At 55.6% G+C, this 19,226-nt stretch overlaps 1 protein-coding gene and 1 pseudogene across 1 annotated transcript; both read right to left on the reverse strand.

Moving 5' to 3' along the window:
- Positions 1-218: 218 nt before the first annotated feature.
- PHF19 (PHD finger protein 19) lies at positions 219-12,055 on the reverse strand. The gene is made up of 10 exons (XM_004712560.2): positions 11,948-12,055; positions 10,531-10,626; positions 9,641-9,709; positions 9,324-9,444; positions 7,690-7,757; positions 6,409-6,570; positions 5,755-5,842; positions 4,921-5,006; positions 3,909-4,004; positions 219-2,671 (listed from the first exon to the last, which is right to left on the reverse strand). Exons 1-10 carry the CDS (start codon positions 12,040-12,042, stop codon positions 2,329-2,331), a joined length of 1,224 nt encoding a protein of 407 aa, XP_004712617.2. The 5' UTR covers positions 12,043-12,055; the 3' UTR covers positions 219-2,328.
- Positions 12,056-12,080: 25 nt separating this feature from the next.
- Positions 12,081-17,509, reverse strand: LOC123522434 (annotated as a pseudogene).
- Positions 17,510-19,226: the final 1,717 nt, after the last annotated feature.

The following is a 19,226-nucleotide window of genomic DNA, read 5'->3' on the forward strand; positions in this document are numbered from 1 at the left end:
CACAAGTCCTGCCCTGCATGTGTTTAAGGCACAATAGTTAAACAGGCTCCACCACCTCTGGCCGCGGTGAGAGTCCTGCTGAGAACTGGGTGGCCAGAGAGGATGCTGTCAGGCCCTTCTTCCTCCACTTCCAGGAACCTGAGGGCAGAAAGCAGAGCCAGCGCCTCCCGTTACCCTAGTCATGCACAGCTAGGCAGCTTTCAAATTGTACACGGCACATTAATTATAACTTTAATATAACATGTTATTAAAAGCAGCAACTCAAACCATAAGTCTTTTAGAAGGTGCACAGGGTTCATAAGCTCTGTTGGCAGTAACACAGCTCTCATCTGGTCTGAAAGGCTGAGGGCCAGGACTCGGGCGGACCTTGTAGTACAGACTCCAAGTGGGGAAGAGGGCCCCCCACCTTCCTGCCCAGGGTCGGGAACCTGAGGGCAGGCACAGGTGCAGTGTAACAGGGCCCCTGTGTCCTTGGAAGCCTGGAACTCGGGTCCGGGTAGCTGCTGTACTCTGAAGTCAGGCAGGGACACAGGTGGGACCCCAGACCCAGCACCTCCTGCTGGGCTAGGGGCTGCCTGTCTTCTCAGCTCCCGCCCCACTTGTCCCCAGCCAGGCGCCTCAGAGCAGCAGCTGTGGGGCTGAGGAAGAATGGTGGCCCTGCCTGGGTCATGCCAGCGAGGCAGGGGGGTGTGCTGGGCAGTGCACAAGAGGCAGGGCCCCGTGTGAAAGGCACTGAGGAGATGAGGTTTGAGGTGGGGGTGATGGTGGTAATGTGAACTATCTCAGGGATCCCTCAAGGTAGAGGGGTGTCAGGCCTAGTCATGGAAAACCCAGCTCCTCAAGCCTCCTACCGCTGTTGCCACCACTCCTCCCAGGTAGCCTGCAAGGCCCAGCCCCGCCGGAGGCCACAGCGGCAGCTGGCAAGGCTGGTCCCCATCTGGTGCCCCCCCAAGGCACTTGTTTCCATTCTCCAAGTGAGTCAGTCTAACATCTCTGGAAGCAGCACAAATGAGGGGTCCCCTCACCATTCTTGGTTTTCCTCCACTGGGGACCAAGTTTATATGGCAGTGTAAAGAATTCCAGTTACCGTGTATACTCCTGTACAAGCCGAGCTTCTCAGCACAGTTTTCATGCAGTTTTTGTGGTAAAATTAGGTGCTTCAGCTGATATTCGGGTCGGCTTCTACTCGAGTATATAGGTACCCTCCTGCTGACAAAGGCTTCCCTTCGACAGCAATGGAAGGTGCAGCCCTTTACAAATCCCATCCCATCCTATCCCGCCCCCAAGTGATTGTCAATTTCAGGAGGGAGCAGCAGGTAAGGGAGCCCTGTGCTTCCCTCCCTGTGGGGCCAGAGTCTGAAAGGGGCTGGGACCTGGGATTTCACATTTAGCTGCAGCAATCAAGCTCCCGAGACAGAGCCCGGAGCGCCCAGGGCCGGAGCCAGGCTGCCACTGGAAGGGAGTGCAGGGGGAGGGAGTGTGTACACACCTGAAGGTGTGTTGCGGTTACGCGGAGATGTGTCCCTGTAGGATGAAGACACGTGGATGGAAGCTTCCGTGTGTGTATGTGTGTGTGTGTGTGTGGTGTGTTTCCTTTGTGTGTAGCTGGCAGTGTGGGGTCTGGAGGGCAACAGGATTGGGGGGGCGGTCTGGGATCTCAACACAGCATGGATTCTTTCCTCCACTTTCGACTCCCTCACTGCCTGGTACTGCAGTTCCCAAGTAAGGCCAGGCCCAGCTCCATGAAAACTGAGAGGGATGGGGTCCAAGAAGGAAGTGACCTCAGGCACCAACCTCTGTAGCCTTCTCGTTCAGCCTGTACACTGGAGCCCGAGGCAGAGACCTGACCTCACTGGGCATTCCAGGTAGTCTCTGCTACACGGGTATCCAAAGAGAGACTCCCACATCCTACTACCTCTTCCCAAGGGGCGGGGCAGGGGGTGGCAGGAAAGTGGGAGAAAGAAGCTGAGAGGCATCCTCTTAGACACCATCATCGAGTCTCCCAACATTGCCCTTGGGAAGACTGGCTGTCCCATGGGCCAGGGGTGAGGGCGTCCAGTGGAGGGCGAAAGGTGCCTATGGAGGGCATGTGAACCCAATACATGGGGTGAGGGGCACAGAGGGAATGCAGACTGACTCTGACCTTAGGAGACAGACTATGCACAGAGCAGGGGTGAAGGCCTTTACAGGGGAGTGGGCTGGCAGGCAGGCTAAGGCCTTAGCCAGACACTTGTAGCCCGGCCCTCCTTTCCTCCCCACCCCCATCTGGAGAGAAACAGGGAGGCTGTGGCTTCTGCTGTCCTGGGTCCGGCAGGCCCTGAGGGCTGGTCAGTAGGGAGTGGTCCCTTCCCACTCCACCAAGTACTGGACCTTGCCCTGTGGCGTGACCCTCCGAGCCAACACCTGGTACTTCTCCCCACAGGCCAACCGGCCAGCCGCGCCAAAGTAGTTGGTGATGGACGACTTAAGGTGGGACAAGGACGAGTCATCCTCACTGAGGCTTTCAAAGGTGTGGCTGTCGATGCCGTCGTCTGGCCGCTCGGGGCCCGAGGGCCCCTCTGCACTGCTGTCTGAGGGGCAGCGCCCTCCCAGCTCGGCCGCCCGCCGCTTGGCCCGCAGCGGCATGTATACGTTGGCTGCCAGCTTTCTCTTGCGACTGCCCACTGTCCGTCTGTACCAAGAGTGGGGAGAGGAAGATGGTGGGCTGAGACAGGTCGAGCCTCACACCAGTGCCTCTCCCAGCTTCTAGGCTCTAGCCGGCCCTAAGCACGGCTATCTCACTGGGGCCACACAGTCGCCCTCCAAGGAGGCTCAGGGCCGACAGCTGGGGAGTAGGAGAGCCAGGCTTCCAAGCTAGAGAGCAGATGCCAGATGTCTAGACTCAAGGATCAGCAGGGCACCGTTCCAGGGCCGCCCTCTGTCCCCGGAAGCTTCCACTGCCCTGCCCCTCAGTAGCAATCACTGGTAGATGAGGGAGTTGACTAAGGGTGGGGAGGGGACCTTGTAGCCCAGAGTCAGCTGGAGGGACAGATGCGTGCACTCAACAGAGAGATGGGCTCACACAGAAGAAGGGGTCCACAGAGAGGCTCGGCACCAACTGAGGAGCACATAGGCAACAGCAGGGAGACCCCGAGATGGAAACCCTTTGAAACAGAGAAAGCTGCCAAGACCCCCGCCACTCCAGGCCCTGCAACTCTACTTTTGCAAGGGCCTTGAACCCAAAACACCAAACCCACTGGCCCTGAATCCCTTCGAACTCACAGTCACCCTAAGAGGGCAGGATAGGACTGCTCCCTAGGGTTTCCGAAGCTGTAAGTCTTTATGAGAGCAGAGAGCCTCCTCTTCCTCCCGCGGAGCAGCTGGTGGGTTGGAGTTGTTGACTTTGTGGTTAGCCGTCTAATATATAACCCACCACACCACCAGGGCTCCTGCAAGGGCCTCAGGGACCCTGAAACCGTTAAAGAAGCCTCCCAAGTCCCTACGGAATGCCTGTATGTGCTCTGCACCCCCACCCTCCCTGTGCTGCTCAGGACCAGTGACTGCCAGCAGACGGCTCCTGGACAGGAAGCCACCTCTGTCCATCAGGTCTCCACAGACCCTCCCTGAAAGCCACAGGGGACTGGGACAGAGTGGAGGAAGCCTGCAGTCAAAGGCCCAGCCATGCAAAATCAACCCTGGGAAGGAAATTGCCCGGCAAGTGGTGCCACATGACGGAGGGATGAGACCATAGCATGGGGAATGCTCATACGCAGCTCCATCCAGTTCCAGGGAGCTGACCAGAGGGCCCCACAGCCAGGCCCACGCTATACCAGACAGCCATGACACCCCCAGCCCAAGAGTGGAATGTGCAAGCGAAGTGCTCTGTCACACAAGGGGGAGGTGGCAGGGCCAGATCCCAGGAAGCTCACCTGGAGTCATAGGAGAGGCTGGTGGAGGCGGAGCCAGAGGTGCTGGCGGCATCCGTGGAGTCCACGTCCGAGAAGAAGGTCTGGCCTGAGCTAGCGCTGAGAGGGGGCAGAGAGGGAGCCTGCTGGACACCTGGTCCAGCAAGGGCCTGCCTAACTGGCTCTTGGGGACACTGGTAGCCCCTCTAGCCCTCTCTCCACCCTGGACATGCAAGCCCCCTTCATCCCCAGGGGGGCCTGACTCCCCACTATTTAGCATTTTCCCACCATCATGTCCATGGCTGCTTCCTGCCTGCCTGCCACTATCTGTGCACCCAGCCTCCGAAGCTGCCGGTGCCTTTGGTGACAGTAAAGCGGAGAAGCGTGAATCCGGGCACTTGGGCAGTCTGCTACAGCTCAGAGTGGTCTCGTTGGAGATGCACCTGGCTTGAGCCTCATGATGCCCACGAGGAGTCACAGAAGTTAGCCAAGGCCACCCAGCTAACAGCGTGACCTCTCTCCTCTGGGCCCACAGAGAAGTCCAGCTCCTCCCCTGAGCGTCAGGGGGCGGGATCCTTACATTACGCTGCAATGTGAGGAGCACACGGTACTAGGGAGGAGTAGCAAGGCTTTCCTGGAGGGGCTGGAGTTGTCCGAGGAGCGGGGAGACAATGGGAGGGGGGTGTTCTAGGCAGAGGACACAGCATGAGCGGCAAAGCGGGAGAGGCAGCAAAAGCCCCAGGGTGGGAGTACCTGGGTACCAGGGGGAGAGGGGCAGGGGCTGTTATGCTGGGAGAACTCCCAGAGGAAGATGCTTCCAGGTGAGGTGGCCCCATGCAGGATGCCCCTGGGCAGCTCTCCTGATTGACCCTCTCCAGAACCTTGCTTCATTCACTCTTGGGGGAACAGAGGTGGCCTCCCCCTCTGTCCCTTTCAGTCTCCTGAGCAGAGCTCTCTCCGGGGCTCCCACAGTCGCCTCCTTTCTGTTGTTCTTCCCCCAACAGCTCTATTGGCACCTAAGCCACATAACGGTTACCTTTTTAAACTCTGAATTTCATCCAGTGTGAAGTCAAAGATGCTGGCCAGGTGATGGTTGGTACTCCAGGCCGAGGTGAAGTCGCTCTGTGGACAGAGGGAGGTAGTGGCGGGGGGATCAGGTAGGGCGCAGCAAACCCATCTCCCACAAGCACCCCTGATCCCCACCCACCTAAGGCCACACACAGCTGTCTGCTGGTCCAGCCAGGGCTGCAGAGGGCTGGACCCTCCCCTGGGAGAAGGGAACTTCTCATTTCTTCCTCATCCCAAGTCTTGACCAAGGAGCCAAGTCACCTGGTTCGAGCCCTGGCTGTCTCTACCTCCCTGCACCTTGGTTTCCTCCGCTACACAGTGGGTCACTCACGAACCTCTGCCCTGTTTCATGCTTCGTGGCAGCAGGCAGCGCAGTACAATGGCATAACGGTGGTAATAAAAGGGCCTTGTAACCACTGCGTATCTGAATGGCTCTGTGCACTGTAACGTCTGAGTACGGCTCCGCAAGGACGGGGCGTGAAGAAAGAGTGTGTGTGCCTGCCCCGGGGCCCTGCTTGGATGGATGACTTCAGGCACATCACTGTCCCCACGGACTTCTAGTTTCCCCACCTGGACAGCGGTGCCCAAGGGCATTACCTGCCCTTGCTCCCCACTCCCACTCTCCCCATCTTTGTGTTCTTGGGAGCCTTGGGAAGGGGTGCCTGGCTTTGCTAGGAGCTGGCTTCCCCTGGGAGGGAAGTGGGGCAACCCCCCAGGGCTGGGAGAGGGAGACTGTGTTTTTTCCCCTGGCCCAGGAGTCCCTAACACGCTGGGGGCAGAGAGAAGAAAACAGGAAACTAACACTGGGAATAGCATCTTCCAGCAAAAACTTTGATCTTTTTCTTCTATAAACTCGCCTTTTCTGCTGCTGGAATTCCTGAGGTGACAGACTGCGGAGACAGAAGAGGAGGGAGAGGGTGGCCCAGTCAGGGGTGGCCCAGGTGAGGGCCTGGAGGAGCCTTGGGCCTTGGACACCCCCCGCCCCCTCCACTGGCCCATTCACGGGGAGGTTGAGGGGCAGCAGGGGGGGGGGGGGCGTGTGGTTTGGAAGAGGGGAGGGCAGGCAGGAAGAGGAAGACGGGGCCTCTGTAGGCCCACACCAATGCCCTGCACCCCACACCTAAGAGGAGGGGGCTCAGCTCAGCCAGAGGAGTGAAGACCCCTCCCCCACCTTACACAGCCATTTTCCCTTCACCTCTGCCTCCTCTAGCCTAGCAAGGTTGGGTCCCAGAACCTGGCTTCCCTCTGAGCAAGGCAACAAGGGGACTGTGGTAGAAGGAATCTGGGGCCCCTGGCAGGACAGCCTGGGAGCAGGCCCTCGTGTTCATGTGGACACCACTGCACTCTCCGGGCCCACCCCATGGGCCGGGTCTGGGAGCTAGGAGAGAAACCCAGTTCCCCTAAGAAAGAAACACAGTTCCGCTGTGGCCCCTGCCCCAGGGTTCCAGGCACTGACCCAGGCTTGCTCTTTCCTCTCTTGTGCAGCTCAGAGGCGCGGCCATTCTCACTGGGCCCCAGCCCCCTGTCCGGCAGCAGCTTCCCCGGGGGGTTCGGAGGGACGCGGACACGCAGGCGGAAGATGCACTTCTTTTTCTTGATCTCTTTGCCACAGAGGAACCTGGGGTGGGGTGGGAGAGGTGGGGAGGGGAAAGAGCCAGCTCTGGCGTCTGTGGGTCTGTCCTCTCTGTGAGTGGGGTCAAGCAACAAACTCCCCTCTCTGGACCCACAGCTGAACTCCAGAGTTCAGCTCTGGAGACTCCAGGGGGCTCAGGAGCTCCAGGGGGCGGCGAGGGTGTTGCTGGCACCTCCTTCCTCCTGCACTTGGTGGTTCTCAGTGGCTCTCTCCCACCTCCTACTGCAAGGCTGCCTCCCGCCCAGTGGAACTCCTGGGGCTCAGACAACTGGATTCTGCACCATTCTGGTCTCTGGTCTCCCCCGCCCCACCACCCCAAGGAGATGGAAAGCACTCCAGGTATTTTATACCACTTTTCTAACACTGGCTGAGCTGCCATGACCCAGGTATCCCCCTATGGGGGGAGCGGCGGGGGTGGGGGGTCACTGTCCCCGGGGAAAGGAGCTGGCCCAATAGCAGAGTGGTTGATTCTGCCTAGAGAGGTCCAGGAAGATGTCACACATTCAAGAACCTTGTCTCGGGCCCCTTAGCATCCTCTGCACTTAGCCTGGGGCCTGACACCGCAGCTATTGGGTGCTGGTTGATGCGATAAATGAATAAAAGGGACAGACAAGAATTCCAGACAGAGGAAGTGGAGGATCAAAGGCACTGAGTTGGGAGAAGGGGGTTTGGCACAGATGGCACCCAGGACGGGTAACGAGCAGATGAGATGAGCAGGCAGGGTGATCTTAAAGGAGTCCTGACTGCCAGGCTCAGAGGCCTGCCCATTCCCTGTGGTGGGAGTGAGGGGTGTGGTCAGGCTGGGGGATAGCTGAGGATGACTAGTGCACCCAGAGGTGAAGAATCGACTCCCCCAATGCCCAGTCGAGAGCTAAAAATGGCTGGAGCAGGAGGGGTCATGGGGCAGACCCAGCATCAAAATGTGCCAGGCAGCTGGGGAGCTCGGGGAGGTTTTGCAAAGGAGGTGGGGTAGTACAAGGGGAGGGATACCCAGAAAGGGAGCACGGCTGGCTTCAGGAAAGACCAGGAGATGGGAAGAAGCTTTAGAGGGATTTTCCACCTGCTGGGGGCACCTGTGGAGCTCCGGCCCCTCCCTGCACGCACCGGCTTTTGTAGCTGTTCAGAGCGTTGAGGAGATGAGGTCCTCGGTCCGTCATGGGGGTGCTGGTCAGCTGAGGGGCAGGGCAGCAGGACGGTCAGACCCAGGAACGTGGCGTCTGAGGGGGCCCAGCCCATCCCCTCCCTCCCTTCCATCTCCGACGCTCCGGAGCCCTGCACAAGAGAACCCTGACCTCCCTCCCCTCTGAGTGTCCTTCACCATCTGCAGATGGGAAGAACTCCTGTCCCAAATGGATCAACCAACCCCCCTTTCTCCCCTCCCCCCCAAAATTCACTGCCATCAGACTCCTAGCAACCTGAAGGGAGTAAAGAGTGGGTTCCTAGGGTTTCTCAAACTGTCAATCTTTGGGATGGGTGGGGGGAGAGCAGAAAGCCTCATCTGTCTTCTGAGAAGCAGCTGGTGCACTAGAACCGCTGACCTTGTGGTGAGCAGCCCTACACCACCAGGGCTGAAAATGTCTAGACCTCTGACCCAATACCACTATTCCCTGGAGTCTCCCATGCAGACCCAATACAAAATGCTAGCAGTAACACTCTTTCTCATGGGGGCCAAATGCACAAAACAAACCAAAAAACCCACCACCACTGGTGGGAAGGGCTCCAGTTTTCCCTCCAGAAACAAACAGGTGGTAAGTGATGTAACTGTCAACAATGTTTCTGAAGATGCTGGTGAGACTTACGAGAGACACTAAAAATTAAAAGGACTTAAAATCATGTATACAGTATAATCCGAATCATCTGATAAGGAGCAATATGGGTAGCAGAGAGGCTGAAAGGAAGTGGCCCTCACAAGGAACACCGGTTATTTCTGGGTGGTGGGGACATTGATTGTATTTTTTTTGGTCTATTTCCTTATACGTTAAATATTTCCCGCCAGGAACATGTCATGGTTTCTTATAGATTAGGGGATAAAAATGTTATTTAGCAAAATGTCAGAGCTGTTATTTTTTTTATAAATAGATAATTAGACACTGCAAATGACAGTCAATCATTAACAAAAACTCTTGGTGATGTATAAAGGGTGTTCTTTTTATCCCCTGATCCCTGTCTCATTCAAGAGAGAATGATGGGGCAGTCAGCAGAGTGGATGCTGACTCCGGATATGGTGGGGAGGATTCTAAGAGTGCCACTCGGAAGAGCGGACACTGTCCCACAGTGGAAGTAACTAGGGGAGGGGTCCGGGTTCTAGTTCCTGCTGAGCCACCAAGCTGAGGCTGGTGATCGGTTTCCCACCTCTGGGATCCTCGTGACTCCACAGCTCCCAGGCCCTTCACACCTGCCATTCACAGAAGGACCAGGAGGGGGCGAGCCCACTTGGCTTCTATTCTAGCTAGGAGATCCGCAGCGAGTCAAACGTAGCTGTACGGTTCAGCAGCTCCCTGTGGCTGAGGCCAGGAGGCCCAGCCAACACCTAGGCTCAAGAAGCCTCTTACAGGGCACAGGTTCACAGGCCTGGACTTGGGGGCAGAGGCTCAAGTGCAAGGGACTTCCAGGTCTCTGGTCCCAGCTACCGCCCTTAGACAGAGAGAGCTCAGACATCTAGCTCGGAGGAAGGCGCTGCCTCTGTGAACCCAAGTGGCCCCACATTCGCTGCTCTGGTGCCCCACGGCCCCGCATACCTTGCCGAGCTGCAGGAGCTCCCAGTGGTGGTTGACAAAAGCTAGGATCTCCTCGAAGTCGAAGTACTTCTTCTTGCTCTGCACACCCAGGTTGTAGAGAGCCAGGTGAACCACGTCCACCCTGGACAAGAGGCCAAGGAGGGGAGCGGGCTGAGGCGGCAGCCTGACCCACCAGGGTGGGAGCCTCCTGGGACCCAGCTAAGGGTAGGACAAGGCTGGGATCGGGTCCCTGGAACAGAACTGTTCTCAGAGGGTAGGGGACAGGGGGTCTGGGAAGAGACAGAGTGGTCCTGGTCAAGCCCCACCCTTCCTCTTACCATCGCAGAGGCAGCCTCTCGATGTACTCTGGGCCCTGGTTACACACGGAGCAGAAGAATAGGTAGAACCTGTGTGTGTGGAGAGGTGGTCTGTGGTGGGGAGGGCTCTGCCATCCCACCCTAGTCCGGTCCTGTCCCCCTCCCCCTGCCTTTTCCATAGTCAGCAGTCTTACTACTAGGGCTGAGGGCCCTGGAGGACACGAGGGAGGGGGACCAGGTTAGACCAACACAGGAATCCAGGCCTGCTCCCTACCTCCAACTCCCTTCCCCAAACTCCATCACCCCGGAGTGTGGCTGAGCTCACAGGGCCATGAGCCAGGCTGGCCTGCAGAGGTCACCCTCTCCCCTAGGCACACAAAACACCATCCATGGATACTGACCAACAGCCAGACATAATGTCATATGGTTAGAATTCTAGTCAAAGTACCCATTTGCCCTCCAGCTACTACAGCAGGGATGGGGAGAGGGCTATGTCACCTCCCCCCACACACACATTTGAAGAGAAGGAGGTTGAGAGAGGAAAGGGCTTTGTCTAAAATCCCCGACAACAGTGGTTCTCAACCTTCCTCATGCCGCTACCCTTTCATACAGTTCCTCATGTTGTGATGACATCCATCCATCAAATCATTTCGTTGCTACTTCATAACTGTCATTTTGCTACTGTTATGACTCAGGCGACCCCTGTGAAAAGGCCGCAACCTCCAGGTTGAGAACTCCTGCCCTACAAGGTCTCGGCAAACAGACATGGCCTAACTTGCTCCTCTCCTGCCCCCTGGGGTTCACCACCCTGAAGTGCCCTCCACAGACAGGCCATATGAAGGCGCTGCTGCCAACCCTCACCCAGGACCTCCTCCCCAAGGGCATGCTCCCCAGATTAGGGCAGTACCTACCGGTCTCCGAACATCATGGGCTCATTGAGGCACTGCGTGCAGGCCTCGTGGAACCACTGTCTGCATCGGTAGCACTGCAGCATCCGCAGGTACCATCTAGGGAGACGGGAGCCGGGCTCAGCCCTCCCACTGCCCCAGCCTCAGGGACCACCCGACACAAACCCGTCCTCCCACTCCGGGAAAGGGAAGGAAGCCACATGTTCAGGACACTCTGGCCACACCTGGGGCCAGGGCTTAGGCTACCTCATTTGATCTCATCATCCGATACAAGACTGTCCCCATTTTGCCGAGGACTCAGCACTTGAGGGACAGGCTCAAAGTCACTCAGAAAACAAGGACACTGGATGGATGGATGGATGGATGGATGGATGGATGGATGGATGGATGGATGGTGATAAGAGCTGTAAGGGCCCCCAATAAAATGATTTAAAAAGCAAAAGAAATCAAGGGGTGGCGGGTGATTAAAATCTGGTCGCCCCAACTTTAAAGCCCATGCTCTCACCCCATCTGGCCACACAGGGGTCCTGATCTCTGAACCCTGCTTCCCAAAGACCACTGACAGGAGGCTCCCAGGGAGGAGTCCAGTAAACTCCATGTGGGCAGGTAGGAACCACCACGCTACTCAAGGAGTCACTGACTATTCATGAAGTGGAAAAAGCCAATTCCTTAATCATACTTTGCTCCCACCTCCTCAGGAGTGCTTCACCTGACACCAGGACTAGAAATGCCTAGGTGGTTAAAGTCAGTGCAAGGCTGCAGACCCACTCTTTTTGGTTGACCCAGCTAGGAGATGGATTCTGAAGCTTCACCTTGAAACTGCCCTTTAGGCAGTAAGAAACCCAGCCTTGGCGCTGGTCAAGTTCCTACAAGCATCTCTTCATCTGTTACCCTTAGGCCTCCCAAAGCCCCCAAGGAGGTTGGGACCCTTTGAGAGTTGAGCAGCCTCCAGACCCCTAGTTTTCTACAACAAGGCTGGGGACTGAGATTTGGTTGGGAGATCCTGAAGGGTAGAGACCGCCATCTCCTACTTCTGTGGTTCCTCCCACAATACTTGGTGCAGCCGTCAGCCAGCCCAAGGGAGCAGGCGCAACTGCACACAGCTCATCGATCTCCATGGAGACCCAGCAAAGAAGAAGTAAACTCATTTCCCCCCAGCCAGAGCGAGAGTTCCCCCGATAGCACCTTCACAGCGGGATGCCCAGCTCCGCGCTTGCACACCTCCACTGAAAAGGATCATAATATCCTACCAGGTAGCCTATTTAACTTGGCTTTGACAGTTAAAGGGTTAGCTTCCATTTATTAGCCACGCACCCCCCTCCCCAGGCAGTTCACACCTATTAAATAAATAAGTGCTTACTCCGTGCCAGACAGGCACTGTGAACCTTTCCCCCCATGATCCCACCCCTCGGGGCCTTACTCTCCGGGGCCCCCGCAGTAGCAGTAGCATTGCTGCTGGTTTGTGCGGTGGGGCGAGTCCCACTCGAGCTCCTCTGGCCGGTAGGACAGCACCATCTTCACGGCCTGCAGCGTCCGGGCAATGGCACCCTTCTTCAGCGCGCCGCCTTTCTGGGGGAGACGAAAGCCAGAGTCACCCGCGGGACCCCGGCTGGGCCCCGCATGTCACCACAAGAGGCCCAGATGTTTGGGAGGGGTTCAAAGTGGAGAAAAGCTAGGAACTAACTCCATTTCCCCCCTCATCAATCCCAAAAGGACCGCCATTAATACTGCTATTCAAAGTCATAAATGCAAGCAAAGTGACAATGTAATGGGTGTGGGCACGGACACACAGATTTTTCTCTCTTAATAAAGCACTGATTATTGGAGAAGTCCCTGGGTGATGCAGATGGTCCACATGACCAAAATGGTGGCCGCTGTAGTTGACACCTGGTGGGAAACCCCTCAGTAGCACAGCTCTCCCCTGACACTCCTGGGGGTGCTGTGAGCTGCTATCAGTGGGAAGGCAGCTTGGTTATCAGTTACTGGAGACCTCCTGACACCCCAAACCCATGTCCGTGGTTCAGCTGAGGAACCCGAGGCTCAGGGAGGCCCGGGAAGTTAAGTAGCCTGGCATAGAGAGCTGGTCCATAAGTCAATGCCATCGAGTCAATTTGACTTGTAATGACCCTAGAGGACAAAGTAGAACTGCCCGAGTGAGGTTCTGAGACTAGAAACCTTTATAGGAGTAGAAAGCCTGTCTCCTGTGGAGCAATTGGTAGCTTTGAACTGCTGACGTTGCAGTTGACAGCCCCATGTGTAACCCGTGACGCCACCCAGAGATCTCCAAAGCCTAGCGGTGGCCCTGCTTGGAGCTCAACCTCTGTGAAGGAGGGTGTCTGGGCTTCCGGACTGGCAGAGGGGGAAAGCAAGGACTAGGAAGGGCAGAGGCTCACCCGCACAGCCAGTGCGAAGATGCATCGTCGACAGAACCAGGGTGTGAGCAGGGGCTGGTTGGCACTGCCTGCTATGGGGATATGGCATTGCTGGTGGTAACCTACGGCAGAGAAGCAGGTGGTGAATGCCCACAAGGAAGTAGTGGCCCAAGGTCATTCGGCCCAACGGTGGCAAGGCTGGGGCAGGGAATGGCCCAACTGCACCTGCGAGGGCCACCTGCATGGCCAAGATAGTGTCCAGGCAAAGGACTACAAAAGGAAAAAAAACGTGCCGGCGTGGAGGCACCGAAGCTTGGCTTCAGCCTGTGCCTCACACCCATGCTCTCCACACAAGGGGGGCTTCCCACACTGCACCCCGCCTTACTCTCCAGAAGCCTCTTCTCTCCTTAAAGAGTCACCTCCCTGAGCCCTCACTCCCAGACACCCTGGAGTTCCGAGAGACACAGGAAACCCTCTGGGACTCCAGAAGTCCGGAGTGGTGACCGCAAGGGGCCGCAAGGGGCACTCACCCAGGCCGCATTTCCCGCAGATGAGGATCTCGTTCAGCGGCGTGGCCGTCTTCCCCAGGCAGATGCTGCACTTGGGCTCTTCGCCTGGGACACCGGCTGAAAGAGAGGCCCTCCAGGGTCAGGTCTGGCTCGGCGATGGTCACTGCTTTCAGTTCCCATCCCAGCTGCGGATTCGCTGCCACTTGCCGGCCTAGCTCAAGTCCAACCACACAGGGTCGTCCATCGTTACGACCCCATCACAAAGACCGGGACATCAAGGCCCAGAGACTTGAGTCCATAGGGGAGGTGGGATTCAAACCCATGGCAGTTTTGACAAGTCCTTTGTTTCTTTGTCCACATCCTGCTGCCTCTCTTGTTGGGTGAAACAGGTTTACGGTGCCTATGTTTAAGTTGATTATGTGAAAACTTAAAAAACAGCTAAAGCTTACATAATAGACATGATGCTATAACGGAACTCCATGTTCTCATCAATAATTATGAACTCCCAGGCCGCCTTCTTCCAACTGTTCCCACCCACTCTTCCACTCCTGCATTCTTTTGAATCAAGTCCCAGACACCAAGTCATTTTTCCGTAGAGTGTGGAAACTTGGTATATTTTTCACTACGGGTCTCTGGAAGATCGAGACTCTTTTAAACATAATCACAGCGCCTTTACTGTACATAAGAAGTTTCACAATTTCCTTTTTTGCTACCAAATTTAAAAATATCTTCTTTTATTTTTGTTGATGTGAGCAATAGACACAGCAAAACAGCCTTGTCCAGTTCAGAGATTTCTCCATGGGTAAGTCAGTGACTCAGATCCCTCCGAGTTGTGTAACAAGGCTCACCCTCCGTTTCCAGGATGTTCTTGGCCCTGAGCTTCCTGGCTAACCTTTCTGGCTGCTGTTGTCCGTTTGAACCCATACAGACAGTTCTTTAAGAGAGTACAGGGAAAAAAAAAAAGAGGGCACCAGGCTCAAGGCAGACAATCTTTTGCTGACGTAACTGAACTATGATTTGGTTTAAACGGAGCTCAAGTAGCACAGTGGGTACCGAATTGGGCTGCTAACCGGTCAGCAGTTTGAAACTATCAGCTGCTACGAGGGACAAAGATGAGACTTTCTGCACCCAGAGGACTTACAGTCTCAGAAACCCACACGGACAGTTCGGCCCTGCTCTACAGGGTCGCTATGAGTTGGCATCGGCTCGATGGCCGTGAGTTTGGCTTTGGGAATTATTTGAAGAACACTTCGAGGGATATTTCTGGTTTAAGGTTTTAAAATGACCTCAGAAAGAGTGTCCTGGACTCAGCCAGCCTCAGTGGCTTCAGAAAGTTTGGATTCCACAAGAATTTGAAATTCTGTTCCACGTTAACAGTAATAATCTTCACATAGTAAAAAAAACAAAAACACACAAACAGACCCCAAAACATGTTTCCAACAGTCTCATAATTTAAATGGCTCTTTTGAATCAAGTTCAACGGAAGGGTCCACAGAGGGTGAAGGGTTGCATAGTTCATGAACATTTCATGAATACCTTTTCATCCTGTTTATGGCCCCAGGAAAGGGTGCCCACAGCAGGTGTTAGCGGAACCTCTCTGACTTAAGGAACGGATCCATCAGTTACTACAGCGAGCCCAGCCTATGCGCTTGTCTGGGAAGATGCTAGAAGGACCACTGTCCTGACAGGAAGGGGCCCCCTTTCTGCCACAAGCAGCAGTCGTCAGGCAGGGGGATGAGCTGTTCTCCAGCTGAGCCCCGTAGTGCCTCCACAGTGGGTGCTGCACGGTCGGTCAGATTTCTGCTCAAGGTCTGGGAAGGTAAAAACGTTTTGTCCTTCAGCTGCTTCCGTATGCTTTCATGACGATGGTAACCCCAGGAGAGGGGACAGGTCTTCATTGTTCTGGCTCTCTCTAGAATAAATTTGGGGTGAGAGAGGCTAGGGGAAGGATCCTTCTGTCTTAGACGCCTTAGCCAGAAAGCTGGGGCCAATGGGGAAGCTATTCTCCCTGGTTGGGTTGTGCAACCTCTCCGTGGAAGACCTCATGGAATCTGGCCTTGAGGATAACAAGGTTTTTAGGCACTCACTGCCTTGCTCTCACGGTCACCTTTGTGGAGCAGCATTAGTCCTAGTGGATGAGCTCGTCGGACCCTCACCACTCTGAGAGGCCAGTATCTCACGATCCCCCTTTTTGGATGAACAAATTGAGACTCAGCTAGGTTTCATCACTTGACCAAGAACACACAACTAGTTGGTGGCAGGGCTTGAATTTGGCCTAAGGTCTCAGGTTCACGCAATCCTGCAACCTGCTCTTTTCTCCCCGTACCCATGCAAATGGGAACAGGTTCCTTCTCTCATGCCAACTGTGATTAGTCTTTGTTCCTGCTGGGTGCCATCGAGTCCCTGTCAATTCATCGGGACTCCTTGTGACAAAGCAGAAGTGCCTCGTAGGGTCTGCTAGGCATAGATCGCCAGGCCTTTCTCCTGCAGGGCTGCCGGGTCTGAGCTGACAGCCTATCAGTTAGCAGCAAACTCTTAGTCATTAGGGCTCCTAGATTGATTAGTAGTGGCTGCTTAAAGCTCTGTGCTGTGACTGATTTTGTCTGTCTTGCATATGGGAATAGAGAATAGTGGTGAGAATGCCAGTCACCATCTCTGTGAGAGAATGTTACTTCTCTGAGGGCAGGATGGCCGGACTGGTTCCATTCTGTATTCCCCACAGGGCCCTGAACATGCAAGCACCCAAGGGGTGCTGGTTGAATGAATACCGGCTGGGTGGGGACTAGTCTCTATATAACTGAGACTGTCAGAAGTCCTGGCATCAAAGGTGCAGATCCCAACCCAGCTCCTTCCAACCCTCAAAGCTGGGGCCCCTCCCTCTCAGGTATGTCGGTTGGTTTTCAGCCCCCTGGTCCCACTGTGCTTTCTAGGCCTTTCTCCTGTCCCCAGTGACAGAGCTCCTCCAGCATTGTCTTCACATGTCGCTAGAGGACACGAGGTTCCCAGCTAGAGGGGACCGTTCAGACTGACTGAACACCTGTGCCCCACCCCATTCCTAGTCCCTGACGGGCCCAGAGCTTTGTGCAGGAGACCATGTGCAGCATGAAAGTGAACCAGACCCAAGAGCAGTACCGGCCCTCCCAGTACCTACCCGAGTCACTCAGCCCACCTGTCCTGCCTTCCGAAAGAGGTTATGGGGACTCAGGGCATGGCGGCTGCAGTTAAAGTGCCTTTCCAAACAAATGCACAATTGTTCCTATGATCGCCATCTCAGGTGAGCTTGGGTGGGGGTGGGGCCAGGTCCCTGGACAGGGCCAGGTGTCAAGACTAGGAGGTGGAGGAACAGAAGGGAAAAAATGGGAGGTGGTCAAGGAGAGGTGACCTGAGGGCATGGGTACCCCAAACCGCAGGAGTACTCACCATGCTGTATGTCCTTCCACAGGACCCAGTATTTGGAGTTATCTTCGAAAGTCACCAGGCAGCTTTGCTTAGAACTGCTGACCTACGGTGCAGAAAGGGAGGGGCAGTGTGAGGAAGTAGCTGGGGGGAAGCCAAGGTGGAACAGGAACTTCCCTAGAGCCACTTTGTGTGTTCTAGAAAGTAGAGCCAGCCCAGAAGGACAAGAGGTGGCAGTTCCTGGAGGGAGTGTGCTCCCAGTTCCTGAGTTCCCGGAAATATACCATCCCAGATAAGGGACAGAGCAGGCCAGGCGGTCCCGGGTCCTCCTCTTCGACTCTTGGAGTACTTTTCTAAAGAACCCGTTTAGATAAGGTGGCAGCAAGATGGCGCCTGAAAAACCAGGCTCTGCCCCTTCCCCCTCTCACTTGGGTTCAAGGGCAAGGAAGACATTTATTTCCCTCTCTGCAGAGTGACAAGATGCTGTGCCCAGGAACAGGGAGCAGAGGCAAGGTTTACCCTCTTGATCTTCCCAAGGTAATACAGTCCATCTGTCCACCGGCACAGCACATATTGGCCCTCGGTCAGCTTGGACATCAGGTCTCTGATGTTGTTCCTGGCCTTCTCCAGGGTCCCCTTGTGGGAGGGGTGGCTGGTGGTGCCATAGGAGTCCCGAATCCCTGGGTCCAGAGCTCGATTCTCCATCGGCTTCTACTGACACTGGTAGAGAAAGAGAACTTGGGTTTGACTCCTTGGCTTTGTGCTGCCCACCAGGGGCAGGAAAGCCACAAATATATATGCAGCTGGGCCATGTGCCGGATGTGTTACCATCTTGAGATTCTACGGGATAACACTGCAAAAGGAAACTTCGTTTCACAGCAGGGGAAACTGAAGCTTACCAGGGGAAGTGGCTGGCGGACAAAGGCAGAGCCATGCTGATTGCTAAGCAAAGGGGAGATTCTCTCTTCCTGCTACCATACCCCCTGCCTGTGATTCCTACTCACAGGGATCCTATAGGACAAAATACAATGGTCCCAACAGTTTCGGAGACTGCAAATCATTCTGGAAGCAGACTGATGGATCTTCCTCACCCCAATGGAATGATGGGTAACAGCCAAGTGCTTTAGCCAGTGCACCACCAGGGCCCCTTCCACCCATACATCGTTCAGGCCCCCTGGACGATGGCCACGGTTGGTGTGCCTGGGGCACTACCCTTTCATCAAACACACTTCCTTTCTCTGGGGGGAGGGCCTTCTCCACCTGGGAAGTTTTCATCACCCTCACCCTACCCTGAGACCCGACCAGGAAAAACTCACCACAAACTGGTGCTAACTTGGCCACCTGTGTCTCTGTAAGCCCTCTCTCGGTTCTCAGTTATGGGGTGGTTTCATGGCAATGGATTCGAGGACACTGAAGCCCAAGGAGGCTTTTACCCAAAACAAAGGGGCTCCAACCCCCTGTGTCATCCCCATGCCATCCCCTCCATCCCTGCTTCTTACCCTCCTACTAAACAGGCTGCTCCCCACTTGCATTCTACCTTCTTGCTAATGACACCCCAGAGTCCCCGCAATGCTGGGGTAGCTCACACTTCCCCAACCAGTTACCACAGGGGCCAATCTCACCTCTGCACAGTGACATCTGGCCACCGGTCCCATTTTCCTGCCCCTCTCTGCTGGTCTAAGTTAAGACCTCATCTTTTTAAAGCTGGGCCATTCATTCACCCAATAACTTTCATAAACCTTGTGCTCACCTATCCGTGCAAGGCACCTGGGATGGGGGAGGTGCCAGGCATGAGGGCACCTAGTGTGAAAACAGGCCACTCCCTGCTCTTGTGCTTGCCCACTAGATCCTTCCATTGGGTCTCACCAATTCCCATTTTCTAAAACCATCGTTCCAGAAGAACCCTGGGATGCCCACCCCCCACCCTGCCTTTTTGAGCAAGATCCAAATGCCCCTTTACAGCGGGCTCTCCAGGCTGGCCTGGCTCCATGCCCCTCCACACACTCTCCATGCCAGCCCAACCGCCTTGCCATTTCCTGTGCCCCACTACCCTGACACTCTCCCCCTCTCAGCCGGGCGCTGGGCACCCGGTTCTACTGTGATACGTGGACTGGAGAGTCCTGTGTTACCGTTTGGGTGTGTGTGCACTTGAGTGAGATACTCTGATGGGCAGCGAGCCCATGAAGCTCGGGCATATGTGTACAATGATTTTGAGGGTGTGCACGTGAAGGCCTTGAGGTGAGCAGGGTGGGATCTCCAGGAGGAGGTCCAGTTCCATCCCTGCACCGCCCCCCACCCCCCCAACCCCTCCCCCTCCAGTTTTTCTTTGCTGGAGGGCAGCGTGCATAGTGCATAGGCACCGGTAGAGGATGCAATCTAATTCCCTGGTCTGCCTTTTGAGTTCCCCGCCGGCTAGGCCCCC

The sequence above is a fragment of the Echinops telfairi genome, unplaced genomic scaffold, assembly GCF_000313985.2.
Source record: "Echinops telfairi isolate 266 unplaced genomic scaffold, ASM31398v2 ScPeMD7_7410;HRSCAF=8448, whole genome shotgun sequence".
Lineage (NCBI taxonomy): Eukaryota > Metazoa > Chordata > Mammalia > Afrosoricida > Tenrecidae > Echinops > Echinops telfairi.

Bases quoted from the DNA above. Each gene is read 5' to 3' on its own strand.
- PHF19 (XM_004712560.2), bottom strand. From the start codon at position 12,042: ATGGTGCTGTCCTACCGGCCAGAGGAGCTCGAGTGGGACTCGCCCCAC. The intron at 6,571-7,689 runs GTGCGTGCAGGG...ACCCCACCCCAG, and splicing joins CTGAACAGCTACAAAAGCCG to GTTCCTCTGTGGCAAAGAGA. The intron at 2,672-3,908 runs GTGAGCTTCCTG...CTCTTGGTACAG, and splicing joins AGCCTCTCCTATGACTCCAG to ACGGACAGTGGGCAGTCGCA.